General features: G+C 48.8%; 1 protein-coding gene across 7 annotated transcripts in view; it reads right to left on the bottom strand.

Annotated features, from left to right (window-relative positions):
* Positions 1-7,839: 7,839 nt before the first annotated feature.
* Positions 7,840-19,829, bottom strand: part of CHD2 (chromodomain helicase DNA binding protein 2) — a 112,976-nt gene continuing 100,986 nt past the window's right edge. For all 7 annotated transcript variants that reach the window (XM_014842513.3, XM_070495920.1, XM_070495930.1 and 4 more), the window contains 3 exons: positions 19,522-19,735; positions 14,516-14,762; positions 7,840-11,418 (listed from right to left, as the gene is read on the bottom strand). In XM_014842513.3, the coding sequence (XP_014697999.1) occupies positions 11,085-11,418; positions 14,516-14,762; positions 19,522-19,735 (795 nt within the window). In that variant the 3' untranslated portion in view covers positions 7,840-11,084. The remainder of the gene's footprint in view (positions 11,419-14,515; positions 14,763-19,521; positions 19,736-19,829) is intronic.

Here is a 19,829-nt window from a genome sequence, read left to right as displayed (position 1 = left end):
TGGAAGCTTGGGAGGGAAGCGAACCAAAGGGGAACAAGGGGAGGAACCTAAAGACTGAGCAGTTACACCAGTCCCAAGCTGAAAGAGGAAGGCCCAAAAGAATTTTCTAGAGCCTTACACAGGCTCCCAGAGAGAACCTGGGAGTCTGGGCTTTGGGAAGAGGGAACCAGACTAGAAGGGACAAAGACGGTGCAACAAACCCACACATCTTACCCAGTTGCCCCAACTGTCCCGTACAACAGGGCTCCCACCATCAGCAGTAACTGGGATGAAATAAGGAACTCACAGCTGGGGCACAGGAGAGAGCAGAGCCCTCGGGCCTCAGCCAGCGCAGAAGAAGAGATTATTGAGAGGCGAGGGCACACAGGAGGAAAAAAAATCTCCCGTTCACCATCCGATGAAATTGCTCTGGCACTTGCCAGAAAAATATTCTTGGTTTGGAATTTGTTCAATCCCCTAAATTTAACCAGCTGGAATTCTTTTGCAAGCGACTAGTGGCCCTCCTGAACATGGAAATTTGCATTTCATCATGAATGTGGAACACAGCCTTTTGCTGAACGCTTCCCAGGAGCGGCTCGTCTTGTCCCAGGGTGGGTTTGGAGCAGAGGCTGCCCCGTGCCAGCGTCCTTGAGGCCGGTCAGCCTGGAGGAAAATGCATTAGCGACAGAGGTGTGGCCCTGCCTCTCGCCCCGTCCCCATGCACTGCTGCGTGGCAGGACTCTTGGAGGTGTTGTTGGCGACCCAGAATTTGTGAGGATTGAAGACAAGCGAGAAAGGCCTATTAAACACAAATGCATAATGAGGGTCATTGATAATGAAGGGGGCAAATTCTGGGATGGAAATAATTACCAGAACGCTTGGGCAGAGACGCGTCCGAGCCAGGCAGGAGTGGGGCACCTCGGGGCAATGCCAGCGAGCAGCGTGGAGCAGGGGGTGGCACCGGGTCTCGGGCGGCGGGCCGACTTGGCATCTCGACTGGCTCTGCCCGTCGCTAGCTGTGTGGTCTCCCTTGGATTTTCTGAGCCTTAGATTCCTTATTTGTAAAAGGGAATTATGAGGACCTACCTCCCGTGGTCGTTTTAGAAATACAGTGAGCTAACTCTCGTAAACGGCCGCGCACACGGGCCTGGCACGGCGCAGGGAGGCCACCGAAAGTGGCGATCCGCTGCGTTTGCAATTGTGAGTGCAATCATTTGCTCATTCGGTAACTCTTTCGTGGTCACTCGTGCTGCAGGAATACAGCAGAGATCCACAGAGACCATCTTGCATTCTTATTGGGGAGACGCGTCAGTAAACGAGCAGTTATGTCATTGAATGTCCCATGGTGACAGAAAGCAACCTGGAGGAAAGGGTCAAGCGGTTAGAGGCTCCGAGTGAGCCGCACCCTGGATTGGGGGAGGGTGGGGAGGAGCTTTTATCTCTGGGGGGAGCCAGGGGGACCTCTGAGCAGCTCACCTGTGTGAGTTTTGGGAATGAGCCACTCAAACATCTGGGAGAGTATTCTAGGCAGAGAGAACAGTGAGGGCACGGCAGCAGCCCAGAGACTTTACGGGGCAGCAGGAAGCGATGTGACAGGTCGGCAGCGAGTGGTTGGAGTAGGGTCCAAGGAAAGGCCAGAGAGCTGCCGGAGACGGCAGGCCTCGCCCACGGGGAGAGCTCGCTGTTTTGCGCCGGTTGCCATAGGAAGCCATTAGCAGGCTTTGAGCCTGGGAGTGATGTGCCTGCCTTGCGTTTTAAAGGAATCATTCCAGCTGCTGAATAGAGCAGAGTGGGGACCATCCAGGGAGAAAGAGGCAGTCGGGGCTATGGCATAAAGCCAGTTGGAAGTGGGATGGCGGTGGCAGTGCCAAAGGTGATCTGAATGATCAGCTTCGGGGTTCAGTATGAAGGTGGAGCCGACAGTGTTTGGGGAGTAAGAGAATTTGAGAAGAGACCAAGATGTTGCCTCTAGAGGTGAGGTTGAACATCTGCGTAAACCGTGGTGCCACTTACTGAGCCTGGGAATACCCCAGGAGGAGGGGGTTTGGAGCACTGAAATAGAAATTTGACTTTGAGGCACGCTAGAAAGCCTGTATGCATGCAGGCACCAGATCCCCTGGACAGCCCCCACTGCCCAAGGCCAAGCCCTCACCTGGGGGGAGTGACCTTGGGTTTGATGGGCCTGCATGGCCAGGGGTGGGCAGTGGCGTGGGCAGGGGGACTCCTGCGCAGAGGGAAAAGCCAGGCTCCAGGACCAGACCTGGCCCAGGACCCCAGCTCTGTCACCGGCAGACAGTGTGACGGGGGTGAGTTGTGATCACTCTTGGACTCAGTTGTCTCAGCCATGAGGGGACAATGACAGCACCTCCCTCGCAGTAAATGACTACATCTGAGTCTGCCCTGAGTCTTGCAATTGCTCTGACAATTTTCACAATAACCCTAGAAGGTGGAATCCATTGCCCTAGTTTCCAGATGATACCACACCACCGACCTGCTCCTCCTGCGAGGGCCGAGAAGGGGCTCAGAGAACCCAAAGGAGGGGTGGAGTCAACCCAAGAGGCTCAGGGTTGCAGGAAGAGATGGCCCAGGGCCACCAGAGGGTTCTCGGTTGGGTCACTGGTCCAGGGGCCGCCATCAACTTTCCCAGATCGAGGACAATCCTTCTTAGCAATCCCAAACGTGATCCAGCTGGCATGGACCTCACTCCCACGGCCATGGAGACTGGAGTCACCACAGCCAATGACAGCCACATTTTTTGGACATCTGCCGTGTGCAGGGCACCCTGCCAAGCATTTGATCAAGTACTGATTTATCATGGCAGAGCCCCCTTCCAGCCACGTCCTTCCTGAAGTTCAGTGGACCCAAAGCCCAGGCTCCCTCAGAGGGGCTTGCGAGCAGGGCCTCTGGGTGGCCCTCAGGTCAAGGCTGGGGGCCTGGACCACTAGGAGCCAAATACCAAGGTGTGCAGGGCCAGGCCCCTCTCCCCTGGGCACTGCAGGACAACTGCAGCATCTGCCTTGTTTAGTTGACACATCCTTCCCTTTGAATCCCCCTAAGGCAAGTGCCCATGGCCTTCTCCCCTGGGTGTCCCTTGTGTTGATCTGACACAGCAATGAGAGTCATTCCTCTCTTCCTTTTCTCTCCCTCCCTCCCTTCCTTGCACAATCGTCTGTAAGAGCATCCCCATGTGTCCAGTCATGGTCTAGATCTGGAGGACACGTTTGTTTATTTCATGCCCAGCCCTGTGCTTGGTGTTGTGGATATAGCAGTGATCACAGTACGTGAACGTGCCCCCCCTTCAGGGACTGACTTCTGGGGTGAGAGGCAGGCGATGCACAAGTGACATGTGGTATAAGCAGAGCAGGGAAGGGCGGGCGGAATGGCCGGGGGAACCGGCAGAGCGCTGGTCCTCACGCTGCTCACTTGCCAGTTCTCTGACCTTGAGCCAGTCACACGCTGCATCTGAGCGTCCTCATCTACAACCTGGGAATATGCATGACACACAGACCCTTCTAGGGACCAGTATTTCTCCAGGCCCTGCAGGGCTGGAGCGAATTTTCTAATTCCTGAGGGTAGGTATAACCTCTTTGTTATTATAGCTCCTTCTGACAATAAAATCAAGACAATTTACTAATTAAGCTCAAATAAAACTACAGAACCAATAGAATTCAAACAGATGGCATCCATTTAAAGTGAAGGGTGACGTTGCTTTGCAGACATGGAATGGGCCCCGTCCAGGTGACAAAGGTGGGCTGTCCCAGCTCAGGCTCTGTCCAGCTCAGCCAGTGGTTGTCAGCGCTCAGCAGTGACTCCCTCTGTCCGCCTCTGCTTTTCACTCTTCAGCGCCTGTGAAACCCATTGGAGTATGCCCTCGTCCACCCTGGTACGGAGCACTGACCCCTCGGCCCCAATGCAACCCCAAAGTCCTGGGTTCCTCCTGCGCTTCGGATGACCCAGGATTTGCTTAAATTGATTTTTAAAATGTTCATCAAAATGAGCCCCTATCCGCTGGGGGAGACAGCTGTGACAACGTGGGGGCACTAGAGTGTGCCAGGGGCTCTGATGGCATCTGTGGGCACAGGGAAGGGACAGGAATGGGAATGGGAACAGCAGGGTCAAAGAAGGCTGCTCAGAGGAAACCAAGCTTGAACTGAATCTTGAAGATGAACAAGCTTCAGCAGGCAGCTGGAAGCGATGGAGCAGGACGGAGGAACAGCAGCCTCTGACGTCCGAGGCTGCAAGAGCAGTTTGGGCTGGCTGCAGGCGCGGGGCTCACGGAGGAAGAGTTCAGGATTGCCAGTAGGCGCAAGTCCCAGAGGGACCTTGGACTCAAACCGGGGAGCTTGGCATTCAGGGGAGGGTCATGGGGAGCAGCAGAGTGAGGCCTGGGCCTTGTGGCTCAGGATGCTGGAGGAGAGAGGGGGCAGGAGCCTGTGCGTCCCTGAGTAACAGCTGGAGGTGACGGTGTAGCAGAGGCTGCCCTCGCGCCCTGGGGGGCTGAGGCCCCTGAGGAGGCCGGGCCATGGCTGCTCAGCACTGCCCCCTCTCCCTGCTGCCTGTGCCCCTCTCCTCCTCACGTCTCTGTGTCACCCTTCCTGCAGGGCAAAGGCAGCTCCATGTCTCCTGGGGTGTGTTGGGGGCTCCCTCACGGGCTCTGCAGCCAAGAGCAGAAGGCCGCAGGGATGGGGAAGTGACGGCTGAGCCTTCCCTGGGGTTGGGATGAGGTGCTGGCCGCGAGGCAGGCTATTTGTGGAAATCTGCTGCCCTCTGCAGGATGGTTCTAGAGCCATGTTCACTCAGGGCCTCAGAGAACAGAGGCTGCTGATCCTCCAAACACCATGAGGCCCCACCTGGGTTGGCAAGACTCCAACAGGCAGCTCTTCAGCGCCTCAGGATGTCTCAACATCGCCCTCTGAGGGTATCGACAGAGGCAGAGACCACCACATACGTGACGTCTGTGACCTCCCTCACCCGCCACAGCCTGGCAAGGGGCTCCCATCATCCATGTTTTGTGGTGGAGGCCCTGAAAAGCAAAGAATGCCAGTGGGTTCAAGCCCGGTCTGCTCACCTCCCAGAGCCACGCCCTCCTGCTGGTCCTCGCGCCTGCCCTGACCCTACCCCAGGGCTCCGCTACGAGCACCCAATCCCTCTACCTGCCTCCAGGCTGGTCTCCTTTGTGCTTATGTGACCTTTTGTCCTCTGTTTGCTCATCTAGCGTCTGCCTCCACAGGCCCCCTAGCTAGAACGTCAGTTCAAAGAGGCAGGGGCCTCGTCCTTCTGCTTCCCCGTGGGTGTTTCCCCAGCTCCTGGAGCAGGCCCGGCCCACAGGAATGGCCAGATCTTGGTCAAGGGAAAACTTGCTCTCTCACAACTGTGAAGTCCCAGCTGCGTCTCCCCCAGGAGACTGTGAGCTCCCTGAAGGAGCCTGTCTCTGTGTTTAGATGGTTCCAGTCCCTCCTGGGCCTTTATGCTCCCCAGCACAGGCTTTGCAGAGCCCCTCCCGGGGTTCCCCTGGTGAGCTGGGCTCGAGGAGGGCAGCTCTGATTGCCTTGCTGGCTCTGGGGTGAGGGCTGCTGGGGCGTAATGCTAAGCCGGGCCTGCCCCCCAAGCCGGGCAAGTTCTGTCCTAGGTACCCCAACCTCCAGGACCCGCCCCTCCCAGCCAAGGACTGCCAAACACTGTCTCCTCCCCAGGCAGCCCTTAGTGCTTACAAACCTTTTCCTTTTCCACTGTGTGAGCTCTCACGTAAGACCCCCGTTAACTCTAGAAGCTGCCTCCTTCATTTGCAGATGACAAGGCTGGCTGCCCCATTGCACACAAGGAGGAACCAAATGGAGGCAACGCATGACTTTGCTGCCTGGCCCCTTTAGACCATCCAGGCCCCGCAAGGCCACCTCGGTGTAGGTGGTCAGCAGGACTGCAGACTGCACTTTAGGAATGACAATCCCCTCAGGGCACGAAAGACGTTAAGAACAAAAGGACAGGGGAACCCTCCACGGGGCAGCTCTGGCCCCAAAAAGTGGGTTATCACTCTGCTCATCTTTGAGATGAGAAGCCTATAGGTCACAGACTTGTTCATGTTCCCACACAATGCAGGTCACGTGGCCAGAGCACTGACCAGGAAATCCCCAGATGTCAACCTAGGGCACGGCCCCTGCAGCAGCAATGGTTTCTAGAGGATAAGGAGCTTTTATCTATTTTTTTGTGAGGAAGATCAGCCCTGAGCTAACATCTGCCGCCAATCCTCTTTTTTGCTGAGTAGACTGGCCCTGAGCCAACATCCGTGCCCATCTTCCTCTACTTTATATGTGGGACACCTAACACAGCATGGCTTGCCAAGCGGTGCCATGTCTGCACCTGGGATCCGAACTGGCAAACCCTGGGCTGCCAAAGCAGAACGTGCGAACCTAACCACTGGGCCGGCCCCAGGAGCTTTTATTCAGACAAGCTGTGTCTCTTCTTCAATTCACAACAAATACTAGAGGAAGGTTGGGAAGTGACACGGACCCAGTGGGTTTCCAACCTCAAAAGGTGATGGAAAGGGCCTGTACGGGGCTTTGGTTACGACAAGGCCTCTAGGGCCAACCCAGTCCTGCTCCTTTAAGAGCCACAGGCTGGAAGCTGGGGCCGACTGGTCTGGCAAACCGCAGGGCCTTGTGTTTCACTAAGTGACCTTTCTGCTGGCGCTAATTGAGGAGGACTTGCCTCGATGCCAGACAGGCAGGCCCAGCCAGGGAGGAGGGAGGGGCCAGCGCCGGCTTCTTCCAGTAAAAGGCAGGCGTCTTGGCAGCAGGCAGTTGAGAAGCCTCGTTGCTATTGTAAATCGTAATAAGCTGATTACTGCAGCACTTGTTCTTAAAGTTTCCCAAAGCTCTTCCAGCCGAGCTGTGGGTCGCAACATGATCGTGAGTTGAGTTTATCGCAGCAAGAACCCTCAGCTCTTCCTTGAGTCTTTTACTCAAGAACGACCTGCCCTGAAACCCCCGGGCGCCCCTTCCGCCACAGGCTGGCAGAGCGGGAACGCCTGCAGCCACAGCTCCCAGGCTGACAGTCACGGGAGTTAACCCCTCAACTCTGAGCAACACATAGGTTTATTTGGCATAGAGAGTTAAGAGCTTCGCAAAGATGGGAGTTTGGTTTCAAAGCCACTTAAGTATTAGTAAAACCCCTGGGGTCTGGCAAACTTCTCCAACTGCTATTCAGACGGCTCTCCGCCTGCGGGCTGTGCCACCCTTCCTCTGTCTGGGCCTCGCAGGAGCTGGGTCTGCGCTGTGCCAAATTGCTCGAGTTAACATTTGTCAGTGTTTCCATTATAAAACCCTCCTCCCCCTTCAAGAATATGTGACCCGACTGTTAAATTACCCTCAAGGCAGCAGGCCTGCAGACGTGGTGTTTTCACTTCCTCTGGGAGATGGGGCTGCGGGGCCCCGTCTGGACGGGCGCTGGTATTCAGGTGCACCTTCCAGGTCTCCCAGGACCCTCCCTGGCACAACCAACACGGGGAATGAGGGCGGCCCTGCTCCTCCACGCTGCAGCTCCTCCATGTCATCTCATCAGGTGCAGGGACCTGGGCTCTGGGCTGGCGCTGCTGGGCTGGCCCCATCACCTCAGCTACTCAGGAAGAATCTTAGACGCCTGCAGCGCAGAGTCCCGAGCCCAACACCACAACCTGTGCTGCGCAGGGAAAACATGCAATCTTAAAGGGCTCCCTTTCACAAGCCGTCAAAAATCCTGATGACCCAGCAACCAAGGGAGGGGAGACGAGCCGCCACAGTTCACACCGATGCAAGGCAACGTGTCCACCCGATTCGGAAGATCCTTAGCGACACTTTCCATATACAAGAGTCAAAAGTACGGCAGTTTTACAATGTAGGAAAATTTAATACATACTATATAAACAACATTATTTACATCAGAAATCACTAGGACAGTGGCATTTTTCACAAATATAAATTAATTACTGTTTAGTCAACAGGTTTTAAAAGTCCACAATTTTACAATAAAGAAAAACCACCTGTCCCCAAACGAGTGGGACGCAGATGGACTAAAGCAGCCTGGACCCTCTGCCTGGCTCTCCTTGCCCGACACGGCAGCTCTCAGATCAGCCAGCAGACCCCCGGTGCCAGCCCGGCCAGCACCCCTGCTGCCGGCGGGTTTGGTCTGCACGGCTTCGGTGTCACGGCGTGAATAAACGACTGAACTGCATGTGCGCCACGCGTCCTGATGCAGCTTTCAGACATCAGGCTAGAAGGTCTGCAGCGGGATGTGAGAAGCGTTCTGCTTTCCTGTCGAAGGGCGCGTAAGGAATGACTAAAAGAAGAGGGAGCCCAGGGGCCGTGAGAAGGGGCTTGGCGGAGAGCCGGGCTGTTCCTCTCTAGCTGGCTCTGAAAGCCAGTGGAGACCGGCCTGGGGGTCACCGAGTCCTCCTCCAGGCTGTGGTACCCCATGTTAATCCTCGCTTATCTCCAGCTTGTAGGTGATGCTACCCCACCTCCCACTTCCTCAACCCCTGCTATTTCTACCCAATATCTACGCCTCTCAAAGCTATGCTCCATGGAATACCTTCCTCACAGATTCTTGGGGCAGCTTCTCCCATCCCCAAGTGAGAGAATTTCTACCTGTGCAAATTTCTGGTTTTGATAGAAGCATACAGTATTCATACTGATTTAGATTAATGAGGAAATGCCTTTCTCCCAACCCACTCTTCAAACATACTTCAATACCTAAAAGAGATGCTGTTACGGGGATACTGTACTTTCACAATCAATTTAACACTGATCTGGCTGATATCGCCTTTTGCTACATTATATGGCACTAAAAGTCCTGAATGTGAACAAAAGGAAGTTCCTTTTTCCTTATAATGAGACATCTTTGGGAATAACTCACATCTCCTATCAATGAGTTCAGAGAAAAAACCTTGATGAGTTTCCAAAAGCAGGGCCTCCAGTTACTGCTCTGACTGAAAGGAAACGCCGCGCCCCCAGAGCACGCGTACTGACTTCCACAGGGGAAGCCGTGCTGGGCTCATTCCTGCCTGCCCTCACCCCATCGCTCAAGCACCCGGCCAGCCAGCCTAGCCCTCCTCTTTGGCCTGGAGTAGTGTCAGTACTGTCAGCCAGAAGCTAAACTGGTGGTGGCCAAAGCAGAGACGTAATTTCCTACCTTCTGCCCCTCAGCAGTCATAGCACGTCCTCGGGGGAGGACTGTGGCCAGGAGGCTCCCATGCAGTCCTGTGGGCTTTGCCCCACTGCATGCGTGCCAGAAGCCCCAGGTGAACAGCCCCATGTACCATGAGGAGATAAATAAGAAGGCAGCGGCCCCACTGAGCTGCCAACACGAGCTGTGAGGACCCAGACTCTCGTCTGGAACCCAGCACTGGCCAGCCCCAGGATGCTGTGCAGCAAGCAGCAACGGCCCTGACACCACAGCCACCTCACTAGAGGGGAGTTTTTTGGGAAAGGCATTAATGGTGGTGCCCAGGATACCAGCAAGTAAGTGATAATGATTTTACGAGGTCCTCACAGGTTAGTTCAGGGAGTTTAACACTCTGTATGCCCAACAGAAGGGTTTTCACCAGCTCTGAGCCTGGACACTTAGAGGCACACTGTATGTTCAAGTCGGTTATTCTGTCTCCAGCTAGAGAGGCCTTCGGATATGCTAACAATACTGGCAGGCTGTGTTCAAAATGGATAAAACGGAAGGCCCCAGAATCAGAAGGAGGAAAGGAGCCTGCTTTAACTGATGCAACCAACTTGCCCCCAGTCCCAATGCAATGCAACTCTAGTATGACTCTACTGTCTGCAGCGCAGTCACCCTGTCGTTGGATGCTTCCTATTGTGGGAAAAATTTAACTTAGGTCTATAGTTTACTTGATCTCATTCTAAAAGAAACTGAGTTCAATTCTAATGGTCTTCAACTAGCCGCGGAAAGCTGTTCACCACAGGAACCCACCACATGAGGGTCAGGAGACCTGTGATGCTGTCATCGACTTCTTTAAGCCATGCAAGAGGAACTACGATGCAGCTGCAGATGCTGCCCTAAACAACACTGAGCGCTCCCCCAATGCTGGCACCACCAAACCCCACACTGGGACACCTTTCACCACTGGCACCAGCACCCACTCCTGGCACATGCCCGCAACAAGCTGGTCAGCAGGCCTGCCTCCACTCCCCCTCCTCGCTAGGCCCTGTAGTTTTACTTCTCCTCACAGGAATCAGGAATCCACCAGGGATTCCAGCTCCCGGGCCACCCTACCCCCTCCCTATCCCCACCCTGCCCCCACATTCAGCCCTCTCCCAACCAAGTAAGACCCATGCCAACCTCAGCGGCACCTAACTCACAGTACTCAGAAGGCAGCTGCACAGACCCTACGTCCCCGGCACAGGAGGCAAAGGAGGCCCAGTCAGGAGACCGAACCTTTGAAATGTGCAGAAAGTGTGGGGAAAATTAGTGTTGGTAGGGAAGGGGCCATTGTGTCCCTCTCTCTATCCCCCCTCCCCGTGCCAGGGATGTCACATAATGAGGCCCGAGTGTCATTTCTCCCAAGAACACATTCGAGGGGTGTACCTGCTCCCCTTCAAGTCCTATGATGCAAGACCCCACCCCCTCATCCCCACGCCCCGTCCTCCATCAGCAGCATCCGTCACATCACAGTGAACCAAATCACACGCTGTCCAGCAGGTCCCAGCAGCCTTCACACACACGCCTTCCCAGACCACTGCACCGAGGTCCAGGGTGCAGTGACCCTGGCAATACAACATTCATGACTCTAAGATGCCTTCTTCCTCCATCAGGGAAACGGCCCATGAAGCTGGTACATAAAAAAAAAAATCACCTCTTCCTCCTAGCACCCATCAAAGCGGGAGGCCAGATCCAGGCTGGAATGGGATGGGGTGCCAAAGTGCAGGAGTGGTGACCCAAATCAAAGCTGGACCGACCAAAAGGCCTCCCCCTCCCTGAAGTGCTCCTTCAGCCGGCGAGCTGCCAGCAGCAGCATGTCCAGAAACTCCACTCACTGGTCTAGGTAACTGGCTCCTGTTGGATCAGACCAAAAATATCCAGGTGCTTAATGACTCTTTGCTCTCCTCTTCTTTCTGAGCTGTCCTTTATGTTTTCCGAACATTCCAGTTATAATCTGGGTTGTTTTTCTGTTCTAGTGATCTCTCCAAAGGAGACCTATGATCCAGGGGTGACTTGGAATCGTGAGGAGATTTCTGAGAAGGGGGCGAGCGAGGATCTGAGACTGCAGGGTGCAATGGGGGCAGGGGCTGTTTATATTCCCCCAGTTTGTCTGTGTGGAAAGAGCGGTAATGGTCTGAGGGTCCCTGGCCGTGGTAGCCCATGGGGGGGCGGTGATCAGACATTCGTCGGAAATCCTGCTGGTGGTAATTTTGAGGCCTAAATTCATCGGATCTCCTCCGCTTGGAGTCATGATGGTGCCTGAAACAGAGATGCAAGGATTAGCTAAAAGACCAAAGCCAGATTCCCATCCCCTTTCTATCACCCATGGGCTCCTCCTCATGTACTCAGATTGAAAGACACTTCCAAAGGACTCAGGGGCAAATACTTACATTACTAGGAATCAAAAAAACAAAATGAAAGTACTAACAAAGGGCTTTTTTATACTATTGGCAAAACACATCCTATGAAATAACCATGAGACTCATCGAGTCTGCAATGAAACAAGTACACGTGTGAATCACTGATGGCTTCGCAAACTCATACTCCCTTTAGGAAAACTGGCAAGATCTAGAAACATTTTCATATTCCTTGACCTAGCATAGGAGAAGAGCCACAGAAATTATTCTGTAAGTTATCAGTAACTCACAATCAACCTAAATATTCAACAATACGTGAAAGGTTAATTAAATTATTTAAAAAATGGACTCAATGCAAAGAATATTAAAATCTTTTTCTTAGGACCATGGTAAACTGCTTATTATCCTATTGAAAGAGAACTGGTACCAGTCAGCAACAAAAAGACAAACAATCCAATTCAAAAACAGGCAAAGGACTTGAATAAACAGTTCTCCAAAGAAGATATACAAAGGGCCACTAAGCACAGGAAAAGATGTCAATGCAAATCAAAACTACAATCAGATACCACTTCACACCACTAGGATGCAGAGGGTTCCCCCTTGAGTATTCAGGGTGTACATGTGCGCAAACTACAGAAGGCCAGGGGAAGAATCACCCAGGAGAGTAGAGGTCCAAGTGCCCTGTGCTCACACAGAGCCAGAACAGTGCCCATTCTCACCAGCCATCCCAAAAAGCCTCAAGACCCAGGGGCACTGGCAGAGCACAGTGAGGATCCTCGCCTTGGTGGTGGGGAACGGACAGTTCTGCCTAACGAATCTCAACAGCAAGACCTGAAAGAATCAAACTGTTTCTAAGTAACCTGACTGTGTCTTACAACAAAGCCCAAGAATATTTATAGGAATGCAAAAATATCCAGCACAACGAGGTATCTAATCCGAAATTACCAGGCATGCAAAGAACCAGGAAAATAAGACCACAATAGGGAGATAAATACATCAACTGAAATTGACCCAAATGACAGAATGAGTAGACAAGGATATAAAAACAATTTTTCAACTGTATTCCAGATTTCAAAAGGTTAAATAGAGACATGGGAATTTAAATTAAGGGGGGAAAAAAGGCCAAAATACAACTCTCTAGAGATAAAACTACAATGTATGAAATGCAAAATATACTGGATGGGCCTCAGCCTCAAGGGAGAGTAGACATTAAAAAGGAAAATATTAGTGAACTTGAAGACACAGCAACAGAAACTATCTAAATGCAACAGAGAGAAAACATAATTTAAAAAAAACAAAACAGGGGCTGACCCCATGGCCAAGTGGTTCAAGTTCCGTACAACTCTGCTTTGGTGGCCTGAGTTCTCAGGTTTGGATCCCTGGCATGGACCTACTCTGCTCATCTGCCATGCTGTATATAAAGTGGAGAAAGACAGGCACAGATGTTAGCTCAGGGCTAATCTTCCTCAGCAAAAAAACAAACACACAAAACCAGAGTACCAGTGAGCTATCAATCAAATTCAAGCAGCCTGATATAATTAGAATCTTCAAAGGAGACAAGAGTTGGGGGACAGAAAAATATTTGAAGAAATAAACATAAAAAAAATTCCAAATTTGATAGTAATGATCATTGTTTATAATCAAATTGCTAAAAACTAGAGATGAAGAAAAAAAGACACATCCTGTAAAGAGGAACAAAGATAGAGATGATGGACCTTTCAGAGACAATGCAAGTACAGAGAAGAGGAACATCTTTAAAGTACTGAAAGAAAGTGTCAATCTAGAAATTTATACCCAGCAAAAGTATCTTTCATAAATGAAGGCAAAATACTTTCTCAGACACACAAACAGGGAAAGAACTTATCACCAACAGACCCACACTAAAACAAAAGTCCTTCAGGCAGAAGAAAAATGATACTAAAGGGAATACAGACCTCCACAAAGGAATGCAGGGTCCACTGGAACCTGACTGGACAATACGGGAGGGCGGGGGTGAGGGGTACAGACCCGTTCTAAAGGAGGCAGCTGCTACTTGGCTACAGATGCTGGGCCAGTGCAGCCTGGTGTTACCAGATCTTCCAAAAAGAAGGCAGAATACTGAGATATTTATACAAAATTTTCCTATTTTAAATTCAAAGTGCAGTCCAAACAAAGCATACCATTAGTCAAATGGTTAGGGAAAACCAAAGTTGCTATGAGGTTAAAATACAGCCAAGTCTTCAAATTAGAAAGAACAAGTAAAACCTCTTCAGGCCCTCTTCTACTTGCTAACTCTCACAACTTCAAAGCTTGGCCCTTCATATCATATTATACAGCTATAGAGAGGGTATAACTTCAAAAGTCTATGACCCATAAATTGTGGGCTGGTATCCACGTGGATCCCTGAACCTAGTGTGGCTGAGAGCCTAGCACACAGCTTAACAATTCTGGTTGCTTTACTTTACTATTTTATGGCTACCACTTCCCTAGATTTCCTCAGAGGAAGGCAAAAACTTTTCCTGCACAATTGAGATAATGAAACTGCAAATGGCTCCCTATGACCCAGAGAATAAAACTTAAAACCTATAACTTGGCATTCAAGACCCCCACTATGCAATCTGTTAATCTTTTAGGCATCCCTTCCTGGGTCCCTAGCCTTGGTCTGGGCCTCCGATGCCTATTCCGTTTCCCTCTGCTTAGCTCTTTAGAGCCCAAAACAAGAAGCAACAGCCTTCCCTCTTCCCCAGCCCTCAGGAAAAACTCAAAAATCCCTACTTTCAACCATCCAAGCAGCGCACACACAATCGGCTGTCTACATCGTGACTCCTCCCCAACATCATGAAGATGCCTTGACGGCAGAAATGTTAGATCAGACCTGGGACCACGCCTGGCACATGAAGATGTTTAATGAGCACTTGATAGATTAATACATTAATGTATTAGGTTGCTTGTCTCTCCTTTGCAAACAACAAATCTCCTGGCAGAAGTCAGCTCCTGCTGTCTCAGGGCCTTCTGCATACCTGTCATAATAATCTCTGTGTCCCCGGTGGTCTCGGTCACTGCTGTACTGGTCATAAGGTCTCTTTCTGGAAAGGTTGTTGGGTCGGTAGCTCCCAGAACGGTGGGCGTCCATGTGGCGCCGGTCCCCATAATGGTGGTCCTTGTACCAGTGTTGCTCATACTGATGGTGCCTGTCACTACCCCACGGAGGATTGTTGTTGCCACCACCATAACTGAACTTTCTTTCCCTCTGCCAGTCTCCTCGATCTGCAGGAAAGGAAAGAATGGTCTCATGACTGCAAGAAATGGCTAAATTTCACGTCCACTACAGTTTAAACTGAAAGGCTGACACATGTTATAAACAGACATTTAATTTCCTCCTTCATGGCCTTTCTGTTGGTGGTTAACATACCAATAATGAGTCCTAACATTCTTTCCCCCAAATTTTAAGGCAAAATAAAATTCACTGCCTTTCTCCTAAAATCTTGAGAACTACTACTCTTCATTTTCCATATCTGTTTACCTTCCAATCTAGGGCAGACCTTTAAAATGAGATTTCACTCAAAAAACAAAACCAAACATTAATTTGGAAAACAGCACTGCTGATTTTCACAGCCACAAGACAATATCCTGTTTACATGTCTAACGTTTATTTACCTGCTGGTACCATAAGCTGTGCCTAGTTTCTGAAAATCTTTCCGGACTATCCCTACTGATTCTACTCTATTCTTCTTCAGCTTAGACCAAAAAATGGATCTCCTCCTATAAAAAGTGATTCCTCTAACTCTGCATTTGGGTCAGCATTCCAACTCTCAAGGATAGGGTCAAATTGAAATTTGTCTTAGCTTCTATAGCCTCTGTTTTGCCCTGAAGAGAAGAATCACACTTATTTGAATCAGAGAAGGCAGTGAAAACACAGACGTTCAGGAATGGAGGCTATTGTGGGTTGAATTGTGGCCCCCAAAATACATGTGCACCCAGAACATGTGAGTGTGACTTTACTTGGAAATAGGGTCTCTGCAGATATAATTAAGGATTTAGAGAGGAGGTCATCTGAGATCCAGGTTGGGCCTAAATCCAATGACAGATATCCTTTTAAGAGAAATGCAGAGGGAAACTTGCGACAGAGACACACAGAGGAGGGCCATGTAGAGATGGAGGAAGAGACTGGAGGGATGTGGCCACAAGTCAAGGAACACAAAGTGTTGCTAGCAGCCACTATAAGGTAGGAGAGGGGCGCGGAACAGATTCTCCCTCAGAGCCTCCAGCAGGAGCCAACCCTGAGGACACCTCGATTTCAGACTTCTGACCTCTAGAACTGTGACAGAATAAACTGATGTGTTTTAGGCCACCCAGCTTGTGGTACTTTGTTACAGGCAGCCTTACAAAACTAGTACAGAGGCTTGACCAGAAGGAACTACGTGGCCTCATGAGAAATCCAATCTTCTATCTACAACTATGTTAAGACAAAAGATATACCACCAAATAAACGTCTACTTATTTTGCTGGTCTTCTAGCATTCTTCTACAGATCCAAAGAATAATACCATCAAGGAACCTGTGTAGCTTAGAAATGTCTACCATTAAAATAATGTACAGTCAACAGTGGTTTAAATTCATTGCTGATCCAGGGTGGATCAGGCCAGAGGACCAAGAAGTAAAAAACGTTTCAGTATTCAACTAAGAATTAACAAATAACAACAAAAAGAGACACCTTCACAACATGAAAGGATCACTTGAAGATGGCTTCAAACCAAATGGAAAGTAAGATTTCAAACAGGGTGTCAATGTCTGTGGAATAGTCAAGATGCTTAAAACTCAAGCCAAGTCATTTACTTCCAGAGAAATCAAACAGTGCTTTTCTTTCTTCTAGAACCCTCCAGGAGGTAGGTCACTGGTTAGGAAGTACTGAGCTATTAAGGGGATGGGTGAGGAATCCAAGATTTAAATAAAAGACTACAGTTACCTCAATAAGAAGAGTTCTTTCAAAGGATCAGAATATAAAAATCAGTGACATCACATGAATAACACAAAACTAGTCTAATCCAGGAAAAAGTCAGTACAACTCACATAACTAGATCTAAGAACATGGAAACATTTCCCAACCATCCTGTACAGTGATTACCTTTTCTGCCCTCAACAAAACAGTGATCAATTAATTTTGAACTATTTAGATTTTTAAGATGAAAAGACACGGAACTTCTGTTTCCAGGTAGTTTGCAACAGAATCACACTCTGCCAAGAACAATGAGAAAGGCCAGATAAACAAAATATAACCTGTTTAAAGACATCAAAGAACAGCCAAAGCGATCAGGACTAGAGGGGAAAAAGACTCTGAAGAGCAGAAAACCTCCAAGAGGTAAGAGTTGCCTTCTGCAGCCACTGGGGAAACCTGTGATTCTGAGCACAGGCGAAAGGATGAAAATCCGAGCTTTTCCCAGGCTAGAGGGCCACTGCTGGAGGGAAGACACCAGCAGAGCCTTTGGGGACCGTTTAAGGCTAGAGGGACATAGTAGACTTGAGGGACTTCTAACACACAGCCAGTCTTCCCTTAGGACATTTGCTGAAACTTCAAGCAGAAGGCTTTTTAAAAAGCTAAGCTGAAACCCCCTGAAGAGCAGAGCAGTTGGGGACCGTCTCATGGTACCGAGAAAACCAAGATTCGAGTTTAAGACCTGCCAAGGGGAGGGGCAGAGGATGCCACAGGCCCTTGTTGAGCACTATGAGGAGCTAAACCCCAGGAACAGGGGAGCAGAGGCAGACCAGATCAAGATGATTGCCTCCCACCTGAGGTGCCCCGGGGAGGAAAGGGTGAATTTCTCTCGGAGAAGCTAACATCACTTGGAGCTTCTACAATTTTTTTTAAAAAGTGTACCTCATTTAATCAAAAATAACTTGACACGTCAAAAGACAGGACTATGTGACTGAAAGCCAAGAGAAAACAAGCATACAACAGAAAACGACTCACAATAATTCAGATATTGGAGTTAACAGGCAAGATTTTTAATAACTACAATTAGTATGTTCAAAAAGAGAGGAAAAGATGGAGAAAATTGACCTTTCTAAATGCTTGAGAATTTTACCAGAAGACCAGAATGTATTTTTTTTAAATCAAATGGAAATCCTAAAATTCAAGTTTAGAAGGAATGTATACTTCATTCTGATTATTATGGAATATTTGACTGTAAAATCTTATACTCTGCTTCTATATATACTACATACTTTTTAGATTTTATTCTATATGGTTTTTCTCCTTTATTCTTATAACTTTTATCTTTAAAAGTAATTCATGCTCACTGTAACCAGGGAAGCAACAGATGATGGAGACACTAACTTCCTTCCTCCAATCTCCCCTCCATTCCTACCGTCCTAAAATAACTGATATTGTGTGTATATTTTCACATCTTTCTCTATCTTATACAAATATATTATTCAAACATATACTATGAAAAAAGTTTGATGGTTCCTCAAAAAGTTAAACATAGAATTACCACATGACCCGCAATTCCACTTCTGGGTATATATCTAAAGGAATTGCAAATAGGTACTCTATACTTGCACACAAATTTTCACAGCAGTATTCTTCACAGCAGCCGAAAAGCAGAAACAACCCAAACGTCCATCAACTGGTGAATGGATAAAAAACTGTGCTGTATCCATACAATGAAATATCATTCAGACACATGAAGGAATGAAATATTGACACATTACAACACGGATGAACCTTGAAAATATTACGCCAATTAAAAGAAGTCAGACACATATTATGATTCCATTAATATGAAGCATCCAGAATACATAAATCCAGAGAGTGAGTATAGATGGGTGGCTGCAGGGGCTGAGGGAAGGGGGTAACAGGGAGACACCGCTTAAAGGGTCTGGGATTTCCATTTGGAGTGACAGAAATGTTTTGGGACAAGACAGAAGTAGTGGCTGCACAACACTGTGAATGTACTAAATGCCACTAAATTGATCATTTAAATGGTTAAGTTTATGATGTGAATTTCACCTCAATAAACAAATTCAAACATGCAGACATACGGATTTTGTTGTTGCTGCTGCTCTTTTTCCCTCCGATTTTTTTTTTTGTGAGGAAGATGAGCCCCGAGCTAACATCTGTTGCCAATCTTCCTCTATTTTATGTGGGAGGCCATAACAGCATGGCTTGACGAACGGCGCTAGCTCCATGCCCAGGATCTGAACCTCCAAACCCCAGGCCGCCAAAGTAGAGCATGTGAACTTAACCCTACACCACAGGGCCAGCCCCTCCCTCCAAGTTTTTTTAATCTATAAAGCTAACTCATTCTTTTCAATAACTGATAATAGTATACAGTACAAATGTCCTATTATTCACTTAACCATTCTCTTATTAATGGACACTCAAGTTATTTCTAGCTTTTTGACATTATAAGGCTAGAATGGTATCCTCAGACACATGTGTGTTTTTATTTCGACAGGAAAGACTCCCAGCAAAAGGGCCTATGTATTTAGATATTTCAGATTACCTTCTGGAAAGATTGTAGCAACTTATACTTAGCAATTTGTGTGTATTTCACATTTTAATTTTTGCTGATCTGAAAGGGGAAAAAAACTGGTTGCCTTGCTGCTCTAATTTACATTTCCCTAATAGGAATGTTGGTTATCTTGTCACACTGGCCATTTCAATCTCCTCTCCTATATGAATTCCCTATTCTTAACCTTTGCCCATTTTTCTATTTGGGTGTCCTTTCGTTATCAATTTACAAGAGCTCTTTCAATATTAGCAGTTTCAACAATTTAACTGTCATATATAATGTAAATTGTTTGCCTCAGTCTATCGTTTGTCTTTTGTTTATGGTGGCTATGTTCTTCTTAAAGTTGAAATAATAGCCTTTTGGAATGTTTATCTCATGCTTTATCTCATTCAGAAAAAAGAGGACAATAAAGTGAGAGGAGAGAATAAAGCACAAAGGTCCAGCTGCTGTGTCTGGAAAATAAAATGACTCTTCTTTTGGTACCTCTTTTAAAAACTCCACGTAGTGCCATACCTGCATTACTAAAGTGTCTCTTGTTGGGGTGATTGTAGTTATCTCTTGGGTGTCCATGCATCTGTGGGCCATGGGAGGCAGGCAAATGAGGCTTCTGAGGGTGAAGGGTGTGCGGGGTATGGGACTGAGACATCAAGGAATCCCGGCTTGAGCCCGAGGCCTCTGGTCGAAATGGTTTCTTACCACCAGTCACGTCATCTTTCTTTTTTTGCTCCTGTAGATAAAAGGAAACCAAAGACTCTCAAGATCCCAGGCTGAATTCTCAAGAATAGTATAAATGTCATCATCTCTAAATATTTCCTTCTTGT

Source organism: Equus asinus, chromosome 2, assembly GCF_041296235.1.
Source record: "Equus asinus isolate D_3611 breed Donkey chromosome 2, EquAss-T2T_v2, whole genome shotgun sequence".
In the NCBI taxonomy this organism is placed as follows: Eukaryota; Metazoa; Chordata; class Mammalia; order Perissodactyla; family Equidae; genus Equus; species Equus asinus.
This window is presented reverse-complemented; position numbering and strand designations above follow the sequence as displayed.